Below are 20,006 nucleotides of genomic sequence, written 5' to 3'. Positions count from 1 at the left end.
CTTTTCCAGGCTTTGCACTAGAAGTATGACTTAGGTCTGGGATGGGGCCTGGAATTTGTAATCTAAAACTCTGTGGATGATTCTGATGGTTTCTCTGGAAATCTTTTTTTGCCTTGAAAAGTCATAATGAGATTATGCAAAGTTTTTGATAAGTATTGTGTGGCAAATCCTCATTAACGTTATATAGTGCTGCTTTCAGCATGGCTGTTTATGTTCCTTTACAAACTCATAATAATAAGGGGCTCCTGGGTGGTTCAGTTGGTTAAGCATCTGCCTTTGGCTCAGGTCATGGTCCTGGGGTCCTGCGATTGAGCCTCACATTGGGCTCTGTGCTCAGTGTGGAGTCTGCTACTCCCTCTTCCTCTGTCCCTCTCCCTAACTTCTGAGCACTTGTATATGCTCTCTCTTATAAAATATTTAAAAATAACTCCAAACTCATAATAATAAGCATTTTATAAAAGTTAGCTCTTATCTGTGCCAAACTCTACTTTTATTAAACTCTCTAGCAATGTGGAATAGGCAATATTATTCCCATTTTATATGTGAAGTAATGGTCTTAAAGGTTAATTAATTGCCCAGGGTCACAAAACTAGTGAGTGGCACAGGTGGAATTCCAACTGTGGTCTGTCTCTTGGTTCCAGAATTCAGACTTCCAGTCATCACCCTTATGTTACCTCTTCATATTTTAGAACAAGAAGGTGTTTGAGTTTTTTATTACTGAGGGCAAGGGAGTTTTTGTTTAAGCCTTATTGGCCTTAGGCCATAACGACCCAATTTATGAACTTATGATTACTTTAATGAAGGCTGCCCCACTAGTAAAATAAGTCACTGAATTGGAAATAAGTTATTACTCTAGAAGCAGCTTATTAATTTATTAGTGGTTTGAGGGATAGATAAAAAAGAGAAAAAAAAGTATGTATGTATTTGTATATATTTTTATTTTCTCACTTAAAAGTTTTACTTTAGATTTATGGTGTTTTTAAGGGTACTATTTTGTATAATTGCCTCAATCATTTGGTGTTGTCTAAATAGGCAAGAGTAGACTGGAGTTTGAGGTTTTGGTTTTTATGTCCACTTGTCACCTTTTTTAGTATGTGTGTTACAATAAACTGAACTGGAAAATGGAAGAGAAGGATTAGATATAAGAGCAAAAAATTGATTTAGAAGGAAGTCTTCATGAAGAATCCATATTTTTTATCTTAGTTTCTAGGAACAGTGATGCTATTGGCTGACATAAGTCAGAGAGCAGGTTTGGGGAGAAAGGTGATAATAGTTGTTAGACATGTTGAATATGAGGTATCACTGGGAAATCCGAAGTAGACTTACCAAGTACACAAGTGTAGATGTTGGAACTATGTTATTGTATTATTGTAGTTGCTTTGGTGGATCAGAGAGGGAACCACAGGTGGCTGAGGACTAAATTTTGGGAAATGCAGGAGGAAATAGAAATTCAGGGAAGAATACTGAAGGTACATTTTTAAGAGAAAATACATAATAATAATAGGTAACATTTATTGAGTATATTTTATTTGCTGAGCATTGTGTTAAAAGCTTTTAAGTAATAATTGATTTAATCCTCATCACAATTGTATGAGATAGAGCCTATTACCATCCCCACATCTAGAAAATATTAGTTTGACTGTAGAGCCCTTGGTGATCTATTCTTTAGTGTCACTAAGGCCAAGAAAGGAGAACATGGTTGAGAGAGACAAGGATCCTTATAAAAGTGGCTTTCTTTCCTTTTCTAGGAGACTAGAAAATAACACCAGTGATTTTCTTTGAATGGTAGAACATTATTTAATACAGAAAAATTACTTTATTTCATCATGAACATCTATTTCTTTTATAATCAAGGAATAATTGATTATTAATGTTTTATGTATAATTTTTCTTGTTTTAGGGATGCAAGAGGGATGACCCCCTTTATGTCAGCTGTAAGTGGCCGAGCTTATCCTGCTGCAATTACCATCTTAGAAACAGCCCAGAAAATTGCAAAAGGTAATTTAAGTCCTAAAAGAGTTGCTTATTTTTTAGTTTGAATGGATTTTCTTTTACATATAATAATTTGATAATATTATTCAAACCTAATTCCTGTGTATTGAAATGATGTAATTGAATAGAAACTATCAATTTATTCTTTTGTGTATGTGAATTTGTAAAATTTATGTGTTTGTACTTATTCCAAGTATATTGTGTCTTCTAACTTTCCATCAAAAAACAGCTGGTATAATTTTTTAAAGTTAAAAAAAAACTGTATGATAATGTAATGACTAATCTTTTGAAAATGAAGATGGATTACTGATAGAACCTGTCAGTAGTTAATTGGTGGTAGTGTTAAAATTTTATAGAAACAATAGGTCAGATGCCTAAATGCTCTTCTCTCTGACTGGGAATTCCTGCTTAACAGAATGCAGTAAGGAATAGCAGTTTCTGCCGTCCAGCTTTTAAAAGACTAACATACTTTAAAATACTGGCTAAAAAATTTATGTGATTATCTGTAATTTGTTAAATAGAGCTAGAACTTTAATCTTAACTGCGTAAGGTGGACCTATATATTCAGCTGATGTGTGCTATATTGTCATCATGTGGTTATGTTATGATTATACTTTGCTGTATTTTTGCACCAGAATTGACTGAATTTCTTGCCCATTGACTTGTGTATCAATTTTAAAATAAAAATATAGTTTTTTATTTATACTGTGTAAATGTTAAAGCTTTTGCATTTGAGTAAAGTAGTAAATGGCTGTAGATTAAGGTCTTTCTTGATATCTGATCTACTGTGTTCTTAATCTTTTTAGCTGAAGTATCCTCAAGTGAAAAAGAGGAAGATGTTTTTATGGGAATGGTTTGCCCATCAGGTACCAACCCTGATGATTCACCCTTATATGTGTTATGTTGTAATGATACCTGCAGTTTTACGTGGACTGGAGCAGAGCACATTAACCAGGTAAGCTATTTTTTATTTCCCTGTATTTATGCTGTGTTCAGATATTCTTTTCCTTTCTTCCCTTTCACTATCACTGCATTATAGTTCTTAGCTCTGGAGTTATAAGTCTGGTATTTCCTTTTATTTTGAGTTGTAAAATTCTCCAAAGAAAAGTAATTTTTATTTAATTCCTAAATAAGTGAAACAAAGGAGGTGATTGTTAAATTAGTGATGAGATACTTCCAAAATTAGAAATCTTCACTCAGTGGTTTAATCTGATCCATGGCTCTTGATATAGATTTCATAACTATAATACCTTTTTTGGGGGGATGATATGAGTTATTTTTGCTCTACTGGTTAACATTTGATTTCCACTTGTGTAATATTAATGTGTATTCGCTATACCCATATATGACTTTTTCTTTCCAGAACACATTAGTTTTGCTCTGCTTTTGTTGTGATTGACTTGTTTCAGAAAATATCAGAGGTAATTATGATAATATGTACATTTATTCTTTTAAAAAATTAATCCTTCTAATTTTAGGATATTTTTGAGTGTCGAACTTGTGGTTTGTTGGAGTCACTCTGTTGTTGTACAGAATGTGCAAGGGTTTGTCATAAAGGTCATGATTGCAAGTGAGTACAATTCTGGTTTTCTTTAATATTATAAATTGGATTCATATTGCTGTATTAAAATAATCTATACCAAGATAATGTTCTATTTCTTAATTCAGGAAGCATGAGGTTTTCTTCTCTTTAAGCTACTTTATGTATTTAAATATGGTTCTTGATTTAAAGTGTTTTCTGAAATGTTTCTCATTTGCTTTTGTATATATTCTCCAGCCAAAAGGAAATCACTGCAGTTAAGTGAATCATGTGTATATTTGACCTATGCTTTATTTACTTCTTAAAGTGAATTAATAACTTTTCATCCAGCAATAGAGTTACCAAGGCTAGTTTGTTAATTTTCACAGATTTAAGAAGCAATAAAATACTCCATCATGGACATTTGCAGTGAGTGCCTCAGTCTTAACAGGAATATCAGCCATAACTTTGCTACAGATGTCTAGATGTTATGGTTAACAGAGAATTGGTTTGTAAAAACCATCTATTTCGCTTTAAAATAAATTATACAGGACAAGTAGAAAATATTTATAGATAACTGCATTGGTATTTATGATTTTTATTAAAAGAACTTTGGCTAATTTGTCTTCCTTACTTTAAACATAAAAATGATAATCTATTTGTTGATTACTTACTAAGTGCTCTCACACAGTAGCTGCTTGGGTGGTGGTAGACAACAGAGTCCTTGTCCTAACAGGGTTTACAGTCCTGTGAGAGGACACAAGCAAGAAACATCTGCTCCTAAGGGTTTTAGGGTTTATTAGATGCACATAGCAGGACCACTTACACACTGAATGGGGGCTGTGGAGAATTAAGGAAGACATTCTGAAGGAGGTGACTATTCCCAAGTCATTATAAGATCCCTCTATGAGAGTTGCTTTAATAGACTTCATGCCACTAAATAATCCTTCTAATTAAGTATGCTTTAAGAATTATACTTTGGGGATCCCTGGGTTTGGCGCCTCCCTTTGGCCCAGGGCGCGATCCTGGAGACCCGGGATCGAATCCCACGTCGGGCTCCCGGTGCATGGAGCGTGCTTCTCCCTCTGCCTATGTCTCTGCCTCTCTCTCTCTCTCTCTCTGTATGACTATCGTAAATAAATAAATAAATAAAAATTAAAAAAAAAAAGAATTATACTTTGCATTTAAAAATTAACAAGGGTTCTATCTGGTGTCAATAAGTTATACTTCCATAATTTCCATAGGCCTCTTTGTGTGTGTGTGTGTTTTTTTTTTTTTTTTAATTTTTTTTATTTATGATAGTCACACAGAGAGAGAGAGAGGCAGAGACACAGGCAGAGGGAGAAGCAGGCTCCATGCACCGGGAGCCCGATGTGGGATTTGATCCCGGGTCTCCAGGATAGCGCCCTGGGCCAAAGGCAGGCGCCAAACCGCTGCGCCACCCAGGGATCCCGTGTGTTTTTTTTTAAATTTCAGTTTTTGTACTTGTGTGAATTCTTTCTAGACTCAAACGGACGTCACCGACAGCCTATTGTGATTGTTGGGAAAAATGTAAATGTAAAACTCTAATTGCTGGACAGAAATCTGCTCGTCTTGATCTACTTTATCGCCTGCTCACTGCTACTAATCTGGTTACTCTGCCAAACAGCAGGCAAGTGGGATTTTTGGGGACATAAATTCAAACAGCACAGCACATCTAAGTAGTCCTCCCCCTCCCCTTCTCCCTGCTCACAGCGATGTTCCATTTTGCAGGGGAGAGCACCTCTTACTGTTTCTAGTGCAGACAGTTGCAAGGCAGACAGTAGAGCACTGCCAGTACAGACCTCCTCGGATCAGGGAGGATCGTAACCGAAAAACAGCCAATCCTGAAGGTGAGTGAATCTGACAGTTTTGACACATAGGAAAAGCATTATATTTGTCTTACTATTTCCTTTTTTTTTTTTAGATTCAGATATGCCTGATCATGATTTAGAGCCCCCAAGGTTTGCCCAGCTTGCATTGGAGCGTGTTCTACAGGACTGGAATGCTTTAAAATCTATGATTATGTTTGGGTCACAGGAGAATAAAGACCCGTATGTATTCATTAAAAACATTTTAAGTTTATGTATTTCTCATGTTAATGCAAGTGATTACAGTGCATTGTCTTTCTTTCCCCCCTCAAGTCTCAGTGCCAGCAGTAGGATAGGCCATCTTTTGCCAGAAGAGCAGGTTTACCTCAATCAGCAAAGTGGCACCATTCGGCTGGACTGTTTCACTCATTGCCTTATAGTCAAGTGTACAGCAGATATTTTGGTAAGTTCTTTGGATGTTTATATACAAGTACATGAAAATGTTTTCTGACTTAAGTTTCCCATAATTTTATTGATCCAAACTCTTACATATTGATAAACTCTAATTAAACAGTACAATAAGAGGAATGGAATTATGAGGGGTGATTTAAGTATCTCCATTAACAACAGAAACTCCTTTCATTCTAAACAAAAACCCTAAAATGTGTTAGAAAAGACAACAGTATACAGATGTATAGAACAGTGTTCAAAATTAATGGTAACACAGTGCAAACTTTACTCCTTTTTTAAATTGGAAATTAGGGAGTGCCTGAGTGGCTCAGCGGTTGAGTGTCTGCTCTCGGCGCAGGGCGTGATCCTGGGTGTGGGGATAAGAGTCCCGCATTGGGCTCCCTGTGAGGAGTCTGCTTCTCCCTCTTTCTGTGTCTCTGCCTCTCTTTCTGTATCTCTCATGAGTAAATAAATATTTTTTTTAAAAAAAAGGAAATTAGAAGAGAATATAAACCATAAAACCTAGTGCTGATGAGGTTTTAGTAAAAAGAATACATTCAGACATTGATGGGGTAGCATTGCATTTGGTACTCTTTGAGAAAACAATTTGGCAATAATATCATAAGATATTATGGTATCAGTGTCCTCAGAACTTATAAAGAAATAATTTATGATATGAGAAAGAGAAAGTCATGTCACAGAATAATAAAAAATGAAATACTTGATGGGTCCACTAATAATGGAGTATTGAATTAGATTATAGTCCAGCTACTTGTTGAAATGTAATGCAGCAATTTAGAAATTAAGGATATTTTAAGTAACATTAAAAAAAACAGAATAATTTGAAATTGGATGCTCTCTGTGATTAAAATGTATATGATAGACCATGTATAGAAATGAGACAAGAAAGTAACAATAATGACCTAATGAGAGGGATGGGATTATGAATTTATTAATATAAGTATTTGAATCTACTTTACCTGTTTCATTATGTACCCGAAAGTAAGTGAAATATATTGTTTCTTTGATTTGATTTTTCTTCTAAATATTGGTATACATAGATCTATAAGACTTAAAAAGGAAATCAGACATTTGAGACCCACTCTAGATCAAAGACATGGTAGGTATGTGGCATAAGTTAATCACCGACATTAGAAATGTTTTGTTTAAAAAAAAAATGTTTTGTTTAAATTTATTTTGAGGGATGCCTGGGTGGCTCAGCGGTTAAGCGCTTTGGCTCAGGGTGTGATCCTGGAGTCCTAGGATCGAGTCCCACATCAGGCTTCCTGCATGGAGCTTATTTCTCCCTCTGCCTGTGTCTGCCTTTCTCTCTCTTGGTCTCTCGTGAATAAATAAATAAAATCTTAAAAAAAAATAAAGAAATTTATTTTGATATCCTTATTATGAAATGCTAATAATGAAAAAGTGTTAGAACTTTTTACTTCATAAATATTTGTCTAAACATCATAAGAGATGTTTCATCATTAATAAAGTGATTATAATTTTTTAAAGCTTTTAGATACTCTACTAGGTACACTAGTGAAAGAACTCCAAAACAAATATACACCTGGACGTAGAGAAGAAGCTATTGCTGTGACAATGAGGTTTTTGCGTTCAGTGGCAAGAGTTTTTGTCATTCTTAGTGTGGAAATGGCTTCATCCAAAAAGAAAAAGTAAGACATCCTTTTTTATTTGGGCTTTTCTTTAATTTCACACACATTTTTTGTAGTGATAACTTTGTATATATGAAAAGATTCATAAAAGATTCCTGTATTTTCCTTTTTGCTCTAGCAACTTTATCCCCCAGCCAATTGGAAAATGCAAGCGTGTATTCCAAGCACTACTACCTTATGCTGTAGAAGAATTGTGCAATGTAGCGGAGTCACTGATTGTTCCTGTCAGAATGGGGATTGCTCGCCCAACTGCACCTTTTACTCTGGCCAGTACTAGCATAGATGCCATGCAGGGCAGTGAAGAATTGTTTTCAGTGGAACCACTGCCACCACGACCATCATCTGATCAGTCTAGCAGGTAAATTTCTACCTGGAAACAGATTCTGATTAATTCTTTCTCTGGAAATGTCATGTTTGGCTTACTGAACATTTGCATAAGCATTCAGGTGGTGGTGATCACCATTTGTGCAACAAATGGTAGAGATATTATTTTATTTGGAACATGTGAGAGCACTTTAAAAAAATTATACGTTGTGTCTCTATAAGGTAATAGATACATAGTTGTGGGTATTATTTTTGGTATGGAAAAACATGTTTTGTTATGCCAATAAAGTAATCTGGTAAGAAAGTTCAGACTTCTGCAGACATCATTACTTCTTTTCTCATGTTAGATATAGCCTACTGTAAGGCCAATTTGAGGAATGAGAAGACCTGTAACTTTCTCTGTGTCTAAAAAGGCTTGGGCTAGGGGGCAGCTTGTTATTGTGTAGTGTAAATAACCAGAATGCTAGAATTTAAAAATACTCTCTACAACAACCATGTTATCTAAAATAGGACTAAAACAACTCAATAACTAAATGGTTCTAGTTATAAGATTATTTATTCTTAATCTCATTCATCTTTTCCATTTGTAACTAGACTGTAAGCTTATTGAGTCAGAATGTTTAGAAACTAAAATATTCTGGTGTCTTTTAACACAGTGCTTCAAATTAAATTTGCATGCAAATCATTTGGGGGTCTTAATAAAATGCAGAGGCTGATTTTGAAGGTCTGGATGGGACCTGAGATTCTGTATTTCATATAAACTCAGGTAGTGCCGATGGTGCTGGTTTAGGGGCCACCCCTTTGAGTTGCGAGGCTATAGTGATCTTTAGCAAATATTTGTATATTTGGTTTTCTCAAGTCTGATTTTGTTACTATGTATATGTGTAATGATGTTTAATAAAGATCTTTGGGACCTAAAGACCCTCTTCTTCTTTTCTGGAAAACATCTCTGTTAATGAGGAAGGACTATGTTAGTGTTTGGTAGTTCCCAAGACTTCGTCTCTGGGTTTCATCTGGGTTAATGTATTGAGTATCTGCTCTCTCACTGTTCTCCTTATTCCATATGCCAGTATGTGTCCCAGCTTTTCCTGTATTGTCAGGTCACCTAGGATACCCTGGAATTTAAATCCAGATTTGTCTATCAAAGCTTTCCCATGGTAGCCTTGACACTTATATACTTCCAGGATTTGCTGAAAATGATTATAAATCAAACTATATATTTTCAGACTCCCTGAATACACTCCATTAGCCAGTGATTCTTGTTAACAAAATCTGCTTGGGCTCCATATGATGCTCCTGATTCTGATACCCTGTGAGGAGACCCCTGGTTCTTGAAGTGGTATTACTTTGTGAATTCTTTGTATCCTCTCCTTGGTTTTGTTCTAGAACATAAATTTTTTTTATCTGTTGAACAGACTTTGGGGTGATAGGTTTAAACAGTGTCAATGAGCCTTTTGTTACTAAGTATCAAGACTTTGTGTCCCCTGGGGGATCCCTGGGTGGCTCAGCGTTTTAGCTCCTGCCTTTGGCCCGGGGCGCGATCCTGGGGTCCCAGGATCGAGTCCCGCATCAGGCTCCCAGCATGGAGCCTGCTTCTCCCTCTGCCTGTGTCTCTGCCTCTCTCTCTCTATGTCTATCACAAGTAAATAAATAAAATCTTTAAAAAAAAAAAAAAGACTTTGTGTCCCCTTGTCAACTGCTTCTTAGGCCCTTTGTTTAAGTATTGTGCACTCTTTGGGGCGCCTGGCTGGCTAAGTTGGTTGGGTGTCTGCCTTTGGCTCAGGTCATGATCTCAGGGTCCTGGGATTGAGCCCTGCATCAGGCTCCCCGCTCAACGGAGAGAGCCTGCTTCTCCCAGTCCCTCTGCTGCTTCCCCTGCTTGTGCTCTCTCTGTCAAATAGAGAAATAAAAATCTTAAAAAACAACAGCAAAAAGTACCATGCACTCTTCAGCTCTCCTCTTCATTCCCATCTATTGATTCTTTTTTTTTTTTTTTAAGATTTTATTTATTTATTCATGAGAGACAGAGAGAAAGAGGCAGAGACATAGGCAGAGGGAGAAGCAGGCTCCCTGCAAGGAACCTGATGCAGGACTTGTCCCAGGACCCCAGGGATCATGAGTTGAGCCAAGGCAGATGCAGATGCTCAACCACTGGGCCACCCAGGTATCCCCTATCTATTGATTCTTGAGTCAGTCCCTCAAGTTTTCCCAGGAGATCTCATTCGATAGTCAAGAAAGATAATAGTGTAATGTTGCTATTGCTACAACTGTTGATGTGATGTAGAAATCCTTCATTATAAATACAGTACAATCACTCCTTCTTGTAAGGGTGTATTTTGATCAGTGTTCCAAGCATGTCTTAAGTAAAAAGTACATACTTGATTAGTCTTTGTGATTTCCCTTGTATTGGATGGTAGATGGTATGTATCACTCCACTGAGCATAAAGTTTTGAGTTTAGTATTTTTGCTTTTTCTGTTGCTTCCCTTCATCTCTTTAAAACTTTTGTAAATACCTGTTTCTCTGTGTACATGCCTCATACAAAAACTGTTAAATGAAATTTTATTATGAACTAGGAACTTTAAGCATTGTAAATGCATTACAATGCATCTGTTTTGATTTTCACAATAATTCATGACCGCTGTCATTCTACTTTTAAAAACGAGAGATCTGAGCCTCAGAGAGGTTAGGTAACTTCTCCAAGGTCAAATAACTATTAAAGTTTAAAGAGAATTAGAGATAATTCTAGACAGATTTTTTTTTTTCCTTTTTCCTATACTTGAGAATATTAGGGGTAGATAGTGCTGTTTGGTACTTTTTTTCTTTTTTAAGGATTTATTTCTTTAAGAGAGAGAAAGTGTACAAGCAGAGGGGAGGAGCAGAGGGAGATTCTGTGGGGCTCCATCCCAGGACCCTGGGATCATGACCTGAGCCAAAAGCAGATGCTTAACCGACTAAGCCACTCAGGTACCCCTGGTTTGGTGCTTTTTGATAGTGTTGAGGCATTGGATCAATATCACTGAACCTGACCCTACCCTCACAGTGCAAATTGCAGTCCTAAACTATCATAAGTGCGGGTTTATAATTAGTTCTCTGAAGAGACATTTTTCCTGTCCCCATCCAGCCACGGTTGATATAGGCAAGTATCTTAAAATTGATTACCCTTTCCTGATTTGTCTGGCTTTATGTATCTGAGCGTGAGAGAAGAGGGAATTTCTGTGATGTAACTTCCCATTTTTGCTTACACCCTAGACTGTCTCCTGTGAAATCTATGGCTCCTTGAAACCCTTCTAGCCTAAGAGACATGAGCAGATTCCTTTGGCATACATGGTGGCACCACTGCTCTCAGGCTTATTGACGTATGATTGTTTTCCTTATCGCCAGGATAGTTGTGCTTTGTTTTTTAATATTTTATTTAGCATATTTAGGTATTCTACACCAAGAAGGATTTCTCTGCAGTTTGGCAAATAGCTGTAACTGGAAGTATTTTAACAGCTCCTGTTAGACTGACTTTCAGGACTGTAGCTGTGCCATGTCTCATGGGAAAGAAGCTGAATCATGGTATGAAGAAAACTGAAGCTCCATTTCTGAATGGGGAGTTAATAATATATTTTAGGAATTAGCAGTATCATACATACTAAGCCCATAAGTCCTTTGAGGGGATGATAGATCTTGTGGATGTTCCAAGATTTCTTTTTAAAATTATTTTAAAGAAATACTAATTGTGGCTTCACAAATGTTGACTTTTATTTTTTAATATTGGAAATGTTGGAATCTTAGGTTGGAAATACCCTTTTCATCTTTTCTTTTAGCCTTTTCATAAGCTTTGTAATTTACTGTCTCTGTAAAGAACCAGTTACTTAAATTTCTAATATTAAACACTTGGATGTTTGAAGGAGAGTGTCTCAGTTGACTCTTCATGTGTAACTGCTTTGATTCTCATTTCTAAGAGCAGCTGAGGTGAGGAAAGAACACTATCTGTGTAAATACCTTTAAAAGGTCCTTTAACCTTAACCTCTCTATAGCTTGTGTTTCTTAATCTGTTAATAAAGGATAATAGTAGGTCACAGGGTTAACATGCTGATCTCTGACCTGCATTTTAAGATGCATTCTCTCATTCTCCCCTTCCTTTTATATTAGAAGTAGGTGTCCTTTCTTGGCTGTTTCTAAGGCATAGTTTTAGAGAAGTGGGACTATTCGGCCACCCACCTTTTGTTATGATTCTGTTTTTAAATTCATACTTTTGAACTGATGTTTCTCCTCTTCACACACATCAGTGGGTTAATAAGCTGAAGCAAGTAGGTCATATCAGTTGTCTTAAAGACTAGATCCCTTATAATCAACACACTCATTACCACATTTTGTTAATGGAGGAATGCTGCTGTTGGAGCTTTTGGAAGTTGAGGACTTGGCATGAAAGCAGTGGAGAAGGAAAAATATTTCCAGTGGAGCATTTCAGTGGGAAGGACTCCTAAAGGATGTGCATTAACAAATTTGAAATGACTTACTGAAAAGTAAAAACACTTCTGAGATTCCTAAGTTAAATCTCTGTGATAAAATTAATTTCTTTGGGCTTCATATTTTTGGATATACTATGGATTAATTGTTCGTTTCTAAGAATTTTTATGTGAGATTTAAAATAGCATCCTAGCAAGTGGGTCACACTAAGTGATACCAAGAAGCATAAAAAGTGTGCTGTATAGCAGGGGGGTGGCAGCAGTGCCCTCATGAGCTCTTGCTTCTCCACAGCTCCAGCCAGTCTCAATCTTCCTACATCATCCGGAATCCCCAGCAGAGGCGCATCAGCCAGTCACAGCCTGTTCGGGGCAGAGATGAAGAACAGGATGACATTGTTTCAGCGGATGTAGAAGAGGTGGTTGTAACTGTCTTCATTGTGGTAGATGAGAGGCTTTTATATGGGAGGGTAGAAGTTTTATTAATAGTAGCTTACTACCATTAGGTGTATTTACTTCCAGCATTTAGACTTTTGTTACATGTTCTCATTTGTGACTATATATATGTTAAAAATACTTCAATAATCTTTGATTTAGTGGATAATACAAAATTGGACACATAAGCTTGTTTTTACTTCGGGTTAATAGAAAAGACATCCTCATTGTTCAAAAAAGTTTTAGTAGTTTTGTGCATAGTATTTGAAGGCAGAGGTAAATTTTATAACCGGAAGTTTAGAAAACATACTCTGCACATAGTTGTTATACTTCTAATTTTAAGGTTCGGCATATGGACAATAATTACAAACTAGGGTGTTTTGACATAATTTTTGGTAGCAAGTTGTCAATAGCCAATGATTTTTAAACTTAAAATTCTCTGTAGTGAGGGAGCTTCGTATTTTATTTTATTTTTTAAATTTATTTTGTTTGGAGGGAGCTTTGAATTTTAGTTACTAATTGCTGTGGAGGAACAACTGGTAGAGATGTGGGTTTATTATGTACTTTGTCTACAAATAAGATTCTGGATTTAGGTTGAGGTGGTGGAGGGTGTGGCTGGAGAAGAGGATCATCACGACGAACAGGAAGAACATGGTGAAGAAAATGCTGAGGCAGAGGGACAACATGATGAGCATGATGAAGACGGTATGCAGGTTATTTGAGAACTTATTCAGTATGAATAAATCAGGTATCTTTAAGGATATTAATATAGAGAAAAGCCCCATTTGATGTATAATGAGCAAAATGTTCAACATGTTTTAAGCCTAGGAAGTCTGAGGATGTTTCAAAATTTTAGGAAGCAGCCTTATACATATATGCATATATGTGTATATATACTTATACATATAAAATAATTTATCTTCTTCCTCCTTTACCTTTTGACTCAAAGGTTTTGACTTTTTCTTTTCTTAAAAGGCGTTTTAGAAGTTGATAATGATAACCCAAGTTAGGAAACATTTGCAAATTAGAGAAAAGGGAAAAAAATGACCTATAATCCCACCCAGATGCTAATAGCTTGTATTTTTACTTTCAGTCCTCTCCTGTGCGGCCCCATTCACATGCATATCTTTGATATTGTATGTTTAATTTTTGTGCCCTTCCCCCCCCACTAACAATAATCATTTTGGCCTTATTGCTACATAGTCATTGTAACTATTCTTATTAGTCAGACTTTTGGGGATCAGCTTTATTGAGATATAATTGACATACAATAAATTGCACGTATTTAAAATTTATAATTTTATATGCTTTGACATGTATATACTATAAAATTCTAGATAGATCTTTTTAGCTTTCTTCTCCTTTTGGAATCCCAATATGGAAAACAGATGAAAATTAACAGTGGACCTAGCCCAGAGCTCTGCCCACTGGTGGAGGTTCCCCTGCCCAACCTTTTTTATCTGAGGCTATGCAGAACAGATTTTGAATTGCTATGCAGTAGTCTACTGAGTACCATAATTTGCCTAGTCATTTGTCTTCTACTAAGCAGTTATGCTTTATTGTAGTAGTAATCCCTCTTCTCTGTGCTTTCTGCCCGCCCCCTTACCTTATGATATCCTGCTTTTCAGACCCTGTCTTACTCCACAGTGAGTTTGTACTTTTCCCCCCCTTATTATTTAAATATGTTTTCTAGGGAGTGACATGGAGCTGGATTTGTTAGCAGCAGCTGAAACAGAAAGTGACAGCGAAAGTAACCATAGCAACCAAGATAATGCTAGTGGGCGTAGAAGTGTTGTCACTGCAGCAACTGCTGGCTCTGAAGCAGGTATGTTACTTTATCCTTATCCAGCTTTCTTGCCTATACTAAAGCTATGTATATATTCAACATGAATTTGTTAAACTGTACTCCTTATGATTTGCACAAGGGTGGCTAAGTCTTTATAACTTCATCCTTTTTCCCTGTGGATGTTAGTGAGGACATATTTTAATGACTTTTTTCTTTTCTGATTTTTTTAAATACTGAATTAATTTTAAGGTTCATTGAAAAGAATTGTTTTGTAACTAAACTATTTTAATAATGGGTTTTGTGGATTATTGACTATGTCTTGGCATTCTGTTTAATATATGTATATTTTCCTGAATGAGGGAGTACACTGTATTTTTAAATATCAACAAACTGACAGTGGTTTCGGTTTTAAAAATAAAAAATTTAGGTGCAAGCAGTGTTCCTGCCTTCTTTTCTGAAGATGATTCTCAATCAAATGACTCCAGTGATTCTGATAGCAGCAGTAGTCAGAGTGACGACATAGAACAGGAGACTTTTATGCTTGATGAGCCATTAGAGAGAACCACAAATAGCTCCCATGCCAATGGTGCTGCTCAAGCTCCCCGGTCCATGCAGTGGGCTGTCCGTAACACCCAACATCAGCGGGCAACCAGTACAGCCCCTTCCAGCACATCCACGCCAGCAGGCAAGTCTGAAAACTTGGTATTCTTAAAAGTGCTTAAACAGGTTTTTAAAATTATGTATGTTCATCTCAACAAATTAAGTGGTTTCATAATAGTTCTAAATTGTTTTGTTGAGTTTAGATACTTATGCTTATATCAAGGTTTCTCAGTCCCTGCACCATTGCTGCTTTGGGTTGAATAATCCTTTATTTGTGATTGTGCACTGTAGGATGTTTAGCAGCATCCTTGACATCTGTACACCCAGATGCCAGTAGCAATACTACCCCTACCCCTCCTTGTGACAACCAAAAATGTCTGTAGACATTGCTAAATGTCCCCACTTTGGGGCAGGGGCAGTAGCAAAATTGCCTCTGGTTGAGAACATTATGGTAATTCTTGTCCCCCCTCATCATTGCCCTGTCTCATTTAGTGTGGTTTAAGAAAAAGTTTTTTGTTCCACTGCCGCGTTTGCCAGTGCAATTGATCTTTTAGTTTACTTAAATATGTATAGTGCTAGAGAAACACAATTAGCATCTGACAACTTGTGGTTGTCCTTTTTTCTTATAGCAAGTTCAGCGGGTTTGATTTATATTGATCCTTCAAATTTACGCCGGAGTGGTACCATCAGCACGAGTGCTGCAGCTGCGGCAGCTGCTTTGGAAGCTAGCAATGCCAGCAGTTACTTAACATCTGCAAGCAGTTTAGCCAGGGCTTACAGCATTGTTATCAGACAGATCTCGGACTTGATGGGCCTTATTCCTAAGTATAATCACCTAGTGTACTCCCAGATTCCAGCAGCTGTGAAATTGACTTACCAAGATGCAGTAAACTTACAGGTACGAAAACATTGAAAAGTTACTCATTCAAATAAATTTTTTGGCTGTCAATTATGAGAATCCCAATATAATGGGAATTAATGTTACAAGTATTTAAATGTTTACATCATACTACTATATCAAATTTAACTTTATTTGGATAGTTTTAACTATTTTAGTTTGGTCTTCATAGAACTATGTAGAAGAAAAGCTTATTCCCACTTGGAACTGGATGGTCAGTATTATGGATTCTACTGAAGCTCAATTACGTTATGGTTCTGCATTAGCATCTGCTGGTGATCCGGGACATCCAAATCATCCTCTTCACGCCTCTCAGAATTCAGCTCGAAGAGAGAGGATGACTGCACGAGAAGAAGCTAGTTTACGAACCCTTGAAGGCAGACGGTATGAAGTTCTTCATGTATGCTTGTATATTTAGACAGAACCCTTAGGTCCTAAAAAGTTACGATCTTTTTGACTGCTGTTACATAAGACCTCACTCTGTTTTGAAGGAGGGAAGTGCCTTGTATTACTACTACTTCTTTTTTTTTTTTTTTTTTAACATTTTATTTATTTATCCATGAGACACACAGAGACAGAGGCAGAGACAGGCAGAGGGGGAAACAGGCTTCCTGCAGGGAGCCCAGTGTGGGACTCAATCCCGGGACTCCAGGATTACACCCTGAGCGAAGGCAGACGCTCAACCACTGAGCCACCGAGGTGTCCTGTATTACCTTTTTTTTTAAATTGTGTAGTTGAAGCAAAATAAGTTAGTTATAATCCAAGCTATTTTTAAAAATTCATTCAAATTGCAGGAATCTGATGCTAAATACTGCTCAATTTTGAAGTAGTTCATCTACATCCTTGTGTCATTATCCCTCTCAGGCTTTCCCCCTTTCTCCATTGAAAGGCATATATTCATGGGAAGACTTAATTTTGACTATGATTGAATATGAATGCATGTTGTACTTGGGAAGAGGAAGTGTGCAGTTAGCAAAGCTGCTCTTTGATTCCCTCAAGTCAAATTTCTTTTTCTGTGTCACACAGTCTGCTGAATTGTATTTAAACTATATTTCTGTATGTTTTTCTTTTTTCTTTTCTTTTTTTTTTTTTTTTAAAGATTTTACTTGTTTAGAGAGTGAGCACATGTGAGAGAATGCATGAGTTGAGGGAGGGAGGCAATGGGAGAGGATTTTCAAGCAGACCCCCTCGGTGACTCCCTGGGTAGCACCAAGCCTGGGGAGGTGAAGGAGGCTTGATCTTAATGACCCTGAGATCATGGCCTCAGCTGAAATTGAGAGTCAGATGTTTAACCTTCTGAGCCACCCAGGTGTCCCTGTATTTGTTTTCTTTCTGTTCAGTTAAGATAAAGTAACTTTTCAGAACTAGGAATTTTTTCAAAATTTTATTTATTTGAGAGAGAACTAGCGAGTGAGCATGGACAGAGGGAGAAGCAGACTCTCTGCCAAGCAGGGAGCCTGATGACACCCCTCTCATTGTGGGTGTTTGTGTGTGTGTGTGTGTTTTGTTTTTTTTTTTTTTTTTTTTTAAGATTTTACTTCTTTATTCATGAGAGACAGAGAGAGGCAGAGCCATAGGCAGAGGGAGAAGCAGGCTCCCTGCAAGGAGCCTGATGCAGGAATTGATTCCTGGACCCTGGGATCATGCCCTGAGCTAAAGGCAGATGCTCAACTGCGAGCCACCCAGGTGTCCCTCACTGTGGTTTTGATTTATATTTCCCTAATGCCTGAATGATGAACATCATTTCATTGGTTTATTGGTCATTTGTGTATCTTCTTTGGAGAAATGTCTGTTTAAAATTCTTTGCCCAGTTTTTAATCACTTTTCTTTGTTATTGAGTTGTATGAGTTACTTATATTTTCTGAATATAAGTACCTTATCAAATATAGGACTTGTACTTGTAGAAATTTTGTCCAATCCATGTGTGTTTTCATTTTCTATATGATGTCCGTTGAAGGATGTAAGTTTTTAATTTTGATAAAGTCTAATGCTATGTGTGTTTTCTTGTTGCTTGTGTTTTGGGTGTCAGGATCGGCAGTAGTTCTCAATGTGTGATCTCTAGAATAGCAGCATCAACTAGGAGCCTGTTAGAAATACAAAATTTGGGGCCCTACCCCAGACCTAGATTTTGATAAGACACTAAAGTTTGAGAACCATTGTCTTTAGGGAAGAAGTTCCTTTTCCCATTCCAAAGGACACTGGAATTCCTTTCTTGATTTAAAACACAGGACAGTGAAGCACCTGAGTGGCTCAGTCGGTTTAGTGTCTGACTCTTAATTTTGGCTCAGGTTATGATCTCAGGGTAGTGAAATCATGTCCTGCATTGGGCTCTGTGCTCAGCAGGAAGTCTGCTTGGATTCTCTCTCTCTCTCTCTCTCTCTCTCTCTCTCTCTGCCTCCTTCCCTCCCTCTCTCCCTCTCTTCTTCTCCCTCTCCCTCCTTCTGCCCCCACTCTGCCCACATGCTCTCTCAAATAAATCTTTAAGAAAAAAGTACAGATCAAATTATGCACGATGGTTATATCTCTAAAACAGTCACAGGGGTAATGAATTTTGATTTATGGATACTCTCAGTTCCTAATTTTACATATTTATGGTAGTGGTCAGTTTAACATTTGTGTCGTTTTTAAAAACATTTTCATTTCTTTTTCCTCCTACAGACGTGCCACATTGCTTAGCGCCCGTCAAGGAATGATGTCTGCCCGAGGGGACTTCCTAAATTATGCTCTGTCCTTAATGCGGTCTCATAATGATGAGCATTCTGATGTTCTTCCAGTTTTGGATGTTTGCTCACTGAAGCATGTGGCATATGTTTTTCAAGCCCTCATATATTGGATTAAAGCAATGAATCAGCAGACAACATTGGATACACCTCAGCTGGAACGCAAAAGGTATCTGTACTTGCCATGAGGTTGGATTAGGAAATGCTTAATTTCTCAGTGTGGTCTCTATTAGTACATTTTCCGATTTTTGGAGTGAGGAGAACAGCGCTTCAAAAGAGAAATAGTACAGGAACATTTCATGTGGGAAAAAGGGCTTGAGTCTTCATAGCTACTCCTTATTTAAAACAGGAAACCTGGGCAGCCCTGGTGGCTCAGCGGTTTAGTGCTGCCTTTAACCCAAGGCATGATACTGGAGACCTGGGACCAAGTCCCACGTCGGGCTCCCTGTATGGAGCCTGCTTCTCCCTCTGCCTATTTCTCTGCCCCTCTCTCTCTCTCTCTCTCTCTCTCTCTGTGTGTCTCGAATGAATGAATGAATGAATGAATGAATGAATGAAGAAATAAAATCTTAAAAAAAAAAGGAAACCTAAGAATCTAATTAAGCTTTATGCTTGATGTAGTTTATCATGTTTTCTATTTTGTATAAGTATTCACTGTTTGTTAATGTGATTCTCTTTTGCTTTCTTTGAGCCTGTTTTATAATTGTAGTACATTTGGCTGTCCAGTCTACCATTCCCAGAGTCTAAAACTTGATCACAATGTTTGAAACTGGCTAGATATGAAACTGACTTTTTCAGTGTTTTTTTGTTTTTTTTGCTTATAATTCCCATCACCTTTGCTCCATATTTTATGTAAAATGACTCACTTGTCTTTTTAAAGGACGCGAGAACTCTTGGAACTGGGTATTGATAATGAAGATTCAGAACATGAAAATGATGATGACACCAATCAAAGTTAGTGTACAGAAAATCTGCTAATCTACTTCAAGAAATGGCTGCCTCAGTATTTCCCCTTCAAGCTTTTTAACTTCATTATTTTCTGTCTGGGTGGGAATTTCTCTTTTCTTCTCTATGTCCCATTTCTTGCATTTTCTGTCCATTTTTCCTTATACATCCTTGAATTATTTGCTTCATAAATAAGGATGAATTAAAGAAATGTTACGAACTTTTCAACAGTTGGTATCTTTGCTATTTTATCTTTGTATCCCTTGTGTTTTAGTTTTATGTTTACCTTTATTTTTGAAAGTCTTAGTAGAACCTTATTAATACTGATGCAAAATAGGTTTAGTCAAGAAAATGAGAAATTCCAGTTATAACTCCCAAATATC

General features: G+C 37.0%; 1 protein-coding gene across 6 annotated transcripts in view; it reads left to right on the top strand.

The window, feature by feature from the left end:
• UBR5 (ubiquitin protein ligase E3 component n-recognin 5) overlaps positions 1-20,006 on the top strand; it is a 133,642-nt gene that overhangs the window by 90,707 nt on the left and 22,929 nt on the right. For all 6 annotated transcript variants that reach the window (XM_055303311.1, XM_055303310.1, XM_055303313.1 and 3 more), the window contains exons 26-42: positions 1,901-1,998; positions 2,799-2,947; positions 3,471-3,562; positions 5,016-5,162; positions 5,264-5,382; positions 5,457-5,583; positions 5,674-5,803; positions 7,303-7,463; positions 7,582-7,821; positions 12,535-12,658; positions 13,268-13,379; positions 14,368-14,499; positions 14,888-15,145; positions 15,690-15,958; positions 16,131-16,342; positions 18,617-18,847; positions 19,559-19,632. In XM_055303311.1, the coding sequence (XP_055159286.1) occupies positions 1,901-1,998; positions 2,799-2,947; positions 3,471-3,562; positions 5,016-5,162; positions 5,264-5,382; positions 5,457-5,583; positions 5,674-5,803; positions 7,303-7,463; positions 7,582-7,821; positions 12,535-12,658; positions 13,268-13,379; positions 14,368-14,499; positions 14,888-15,145; positions 15,690-15,958; positions 16,131-16,342; positions 18,617-18,847; positions 19,559-19,632 (2,675 nt within the window). The remainder of the gene's footprint in view (positions 1-1,900; positions 1,999-2,798; positions 2,948-3,470; positions 3,563-5,015; positions 5,163-5,263; positions 5,383-5,456; positions 5,584-5,673; positions 5,804-7,302; positions 7,464-7,581; positions 7,822-12,534; positions 12,659-13,267; positions 13,380-14,367; positions 14,500-14,887; positions 15,146-15,689; positions 15,959-16,130; positions 16,343-18,616; positions 18,848-19,558; positions 19,633-20,006) is intronic.

The sequence above is a fragment of the Nyctereutes procyonoides genome, unplaced genomic scaffold, assembly GCF_905146905.1.
Source record: "Nyctereutes procyonoides isolate TBG_1078 unplaced genomic scaffold, NYPRO_anot_genome, whole genome shotgun sequence".
Classification (NCBI taxonomy): Eukaryota; Metazoa; Chordata; class Mammalia; order Carnivora; family Canidae; genus Nyctereutes; species Nyctereutes procyonoides.
This window is presented reverse-complemented; position numbering and strand designations above follow the sequence as displayed.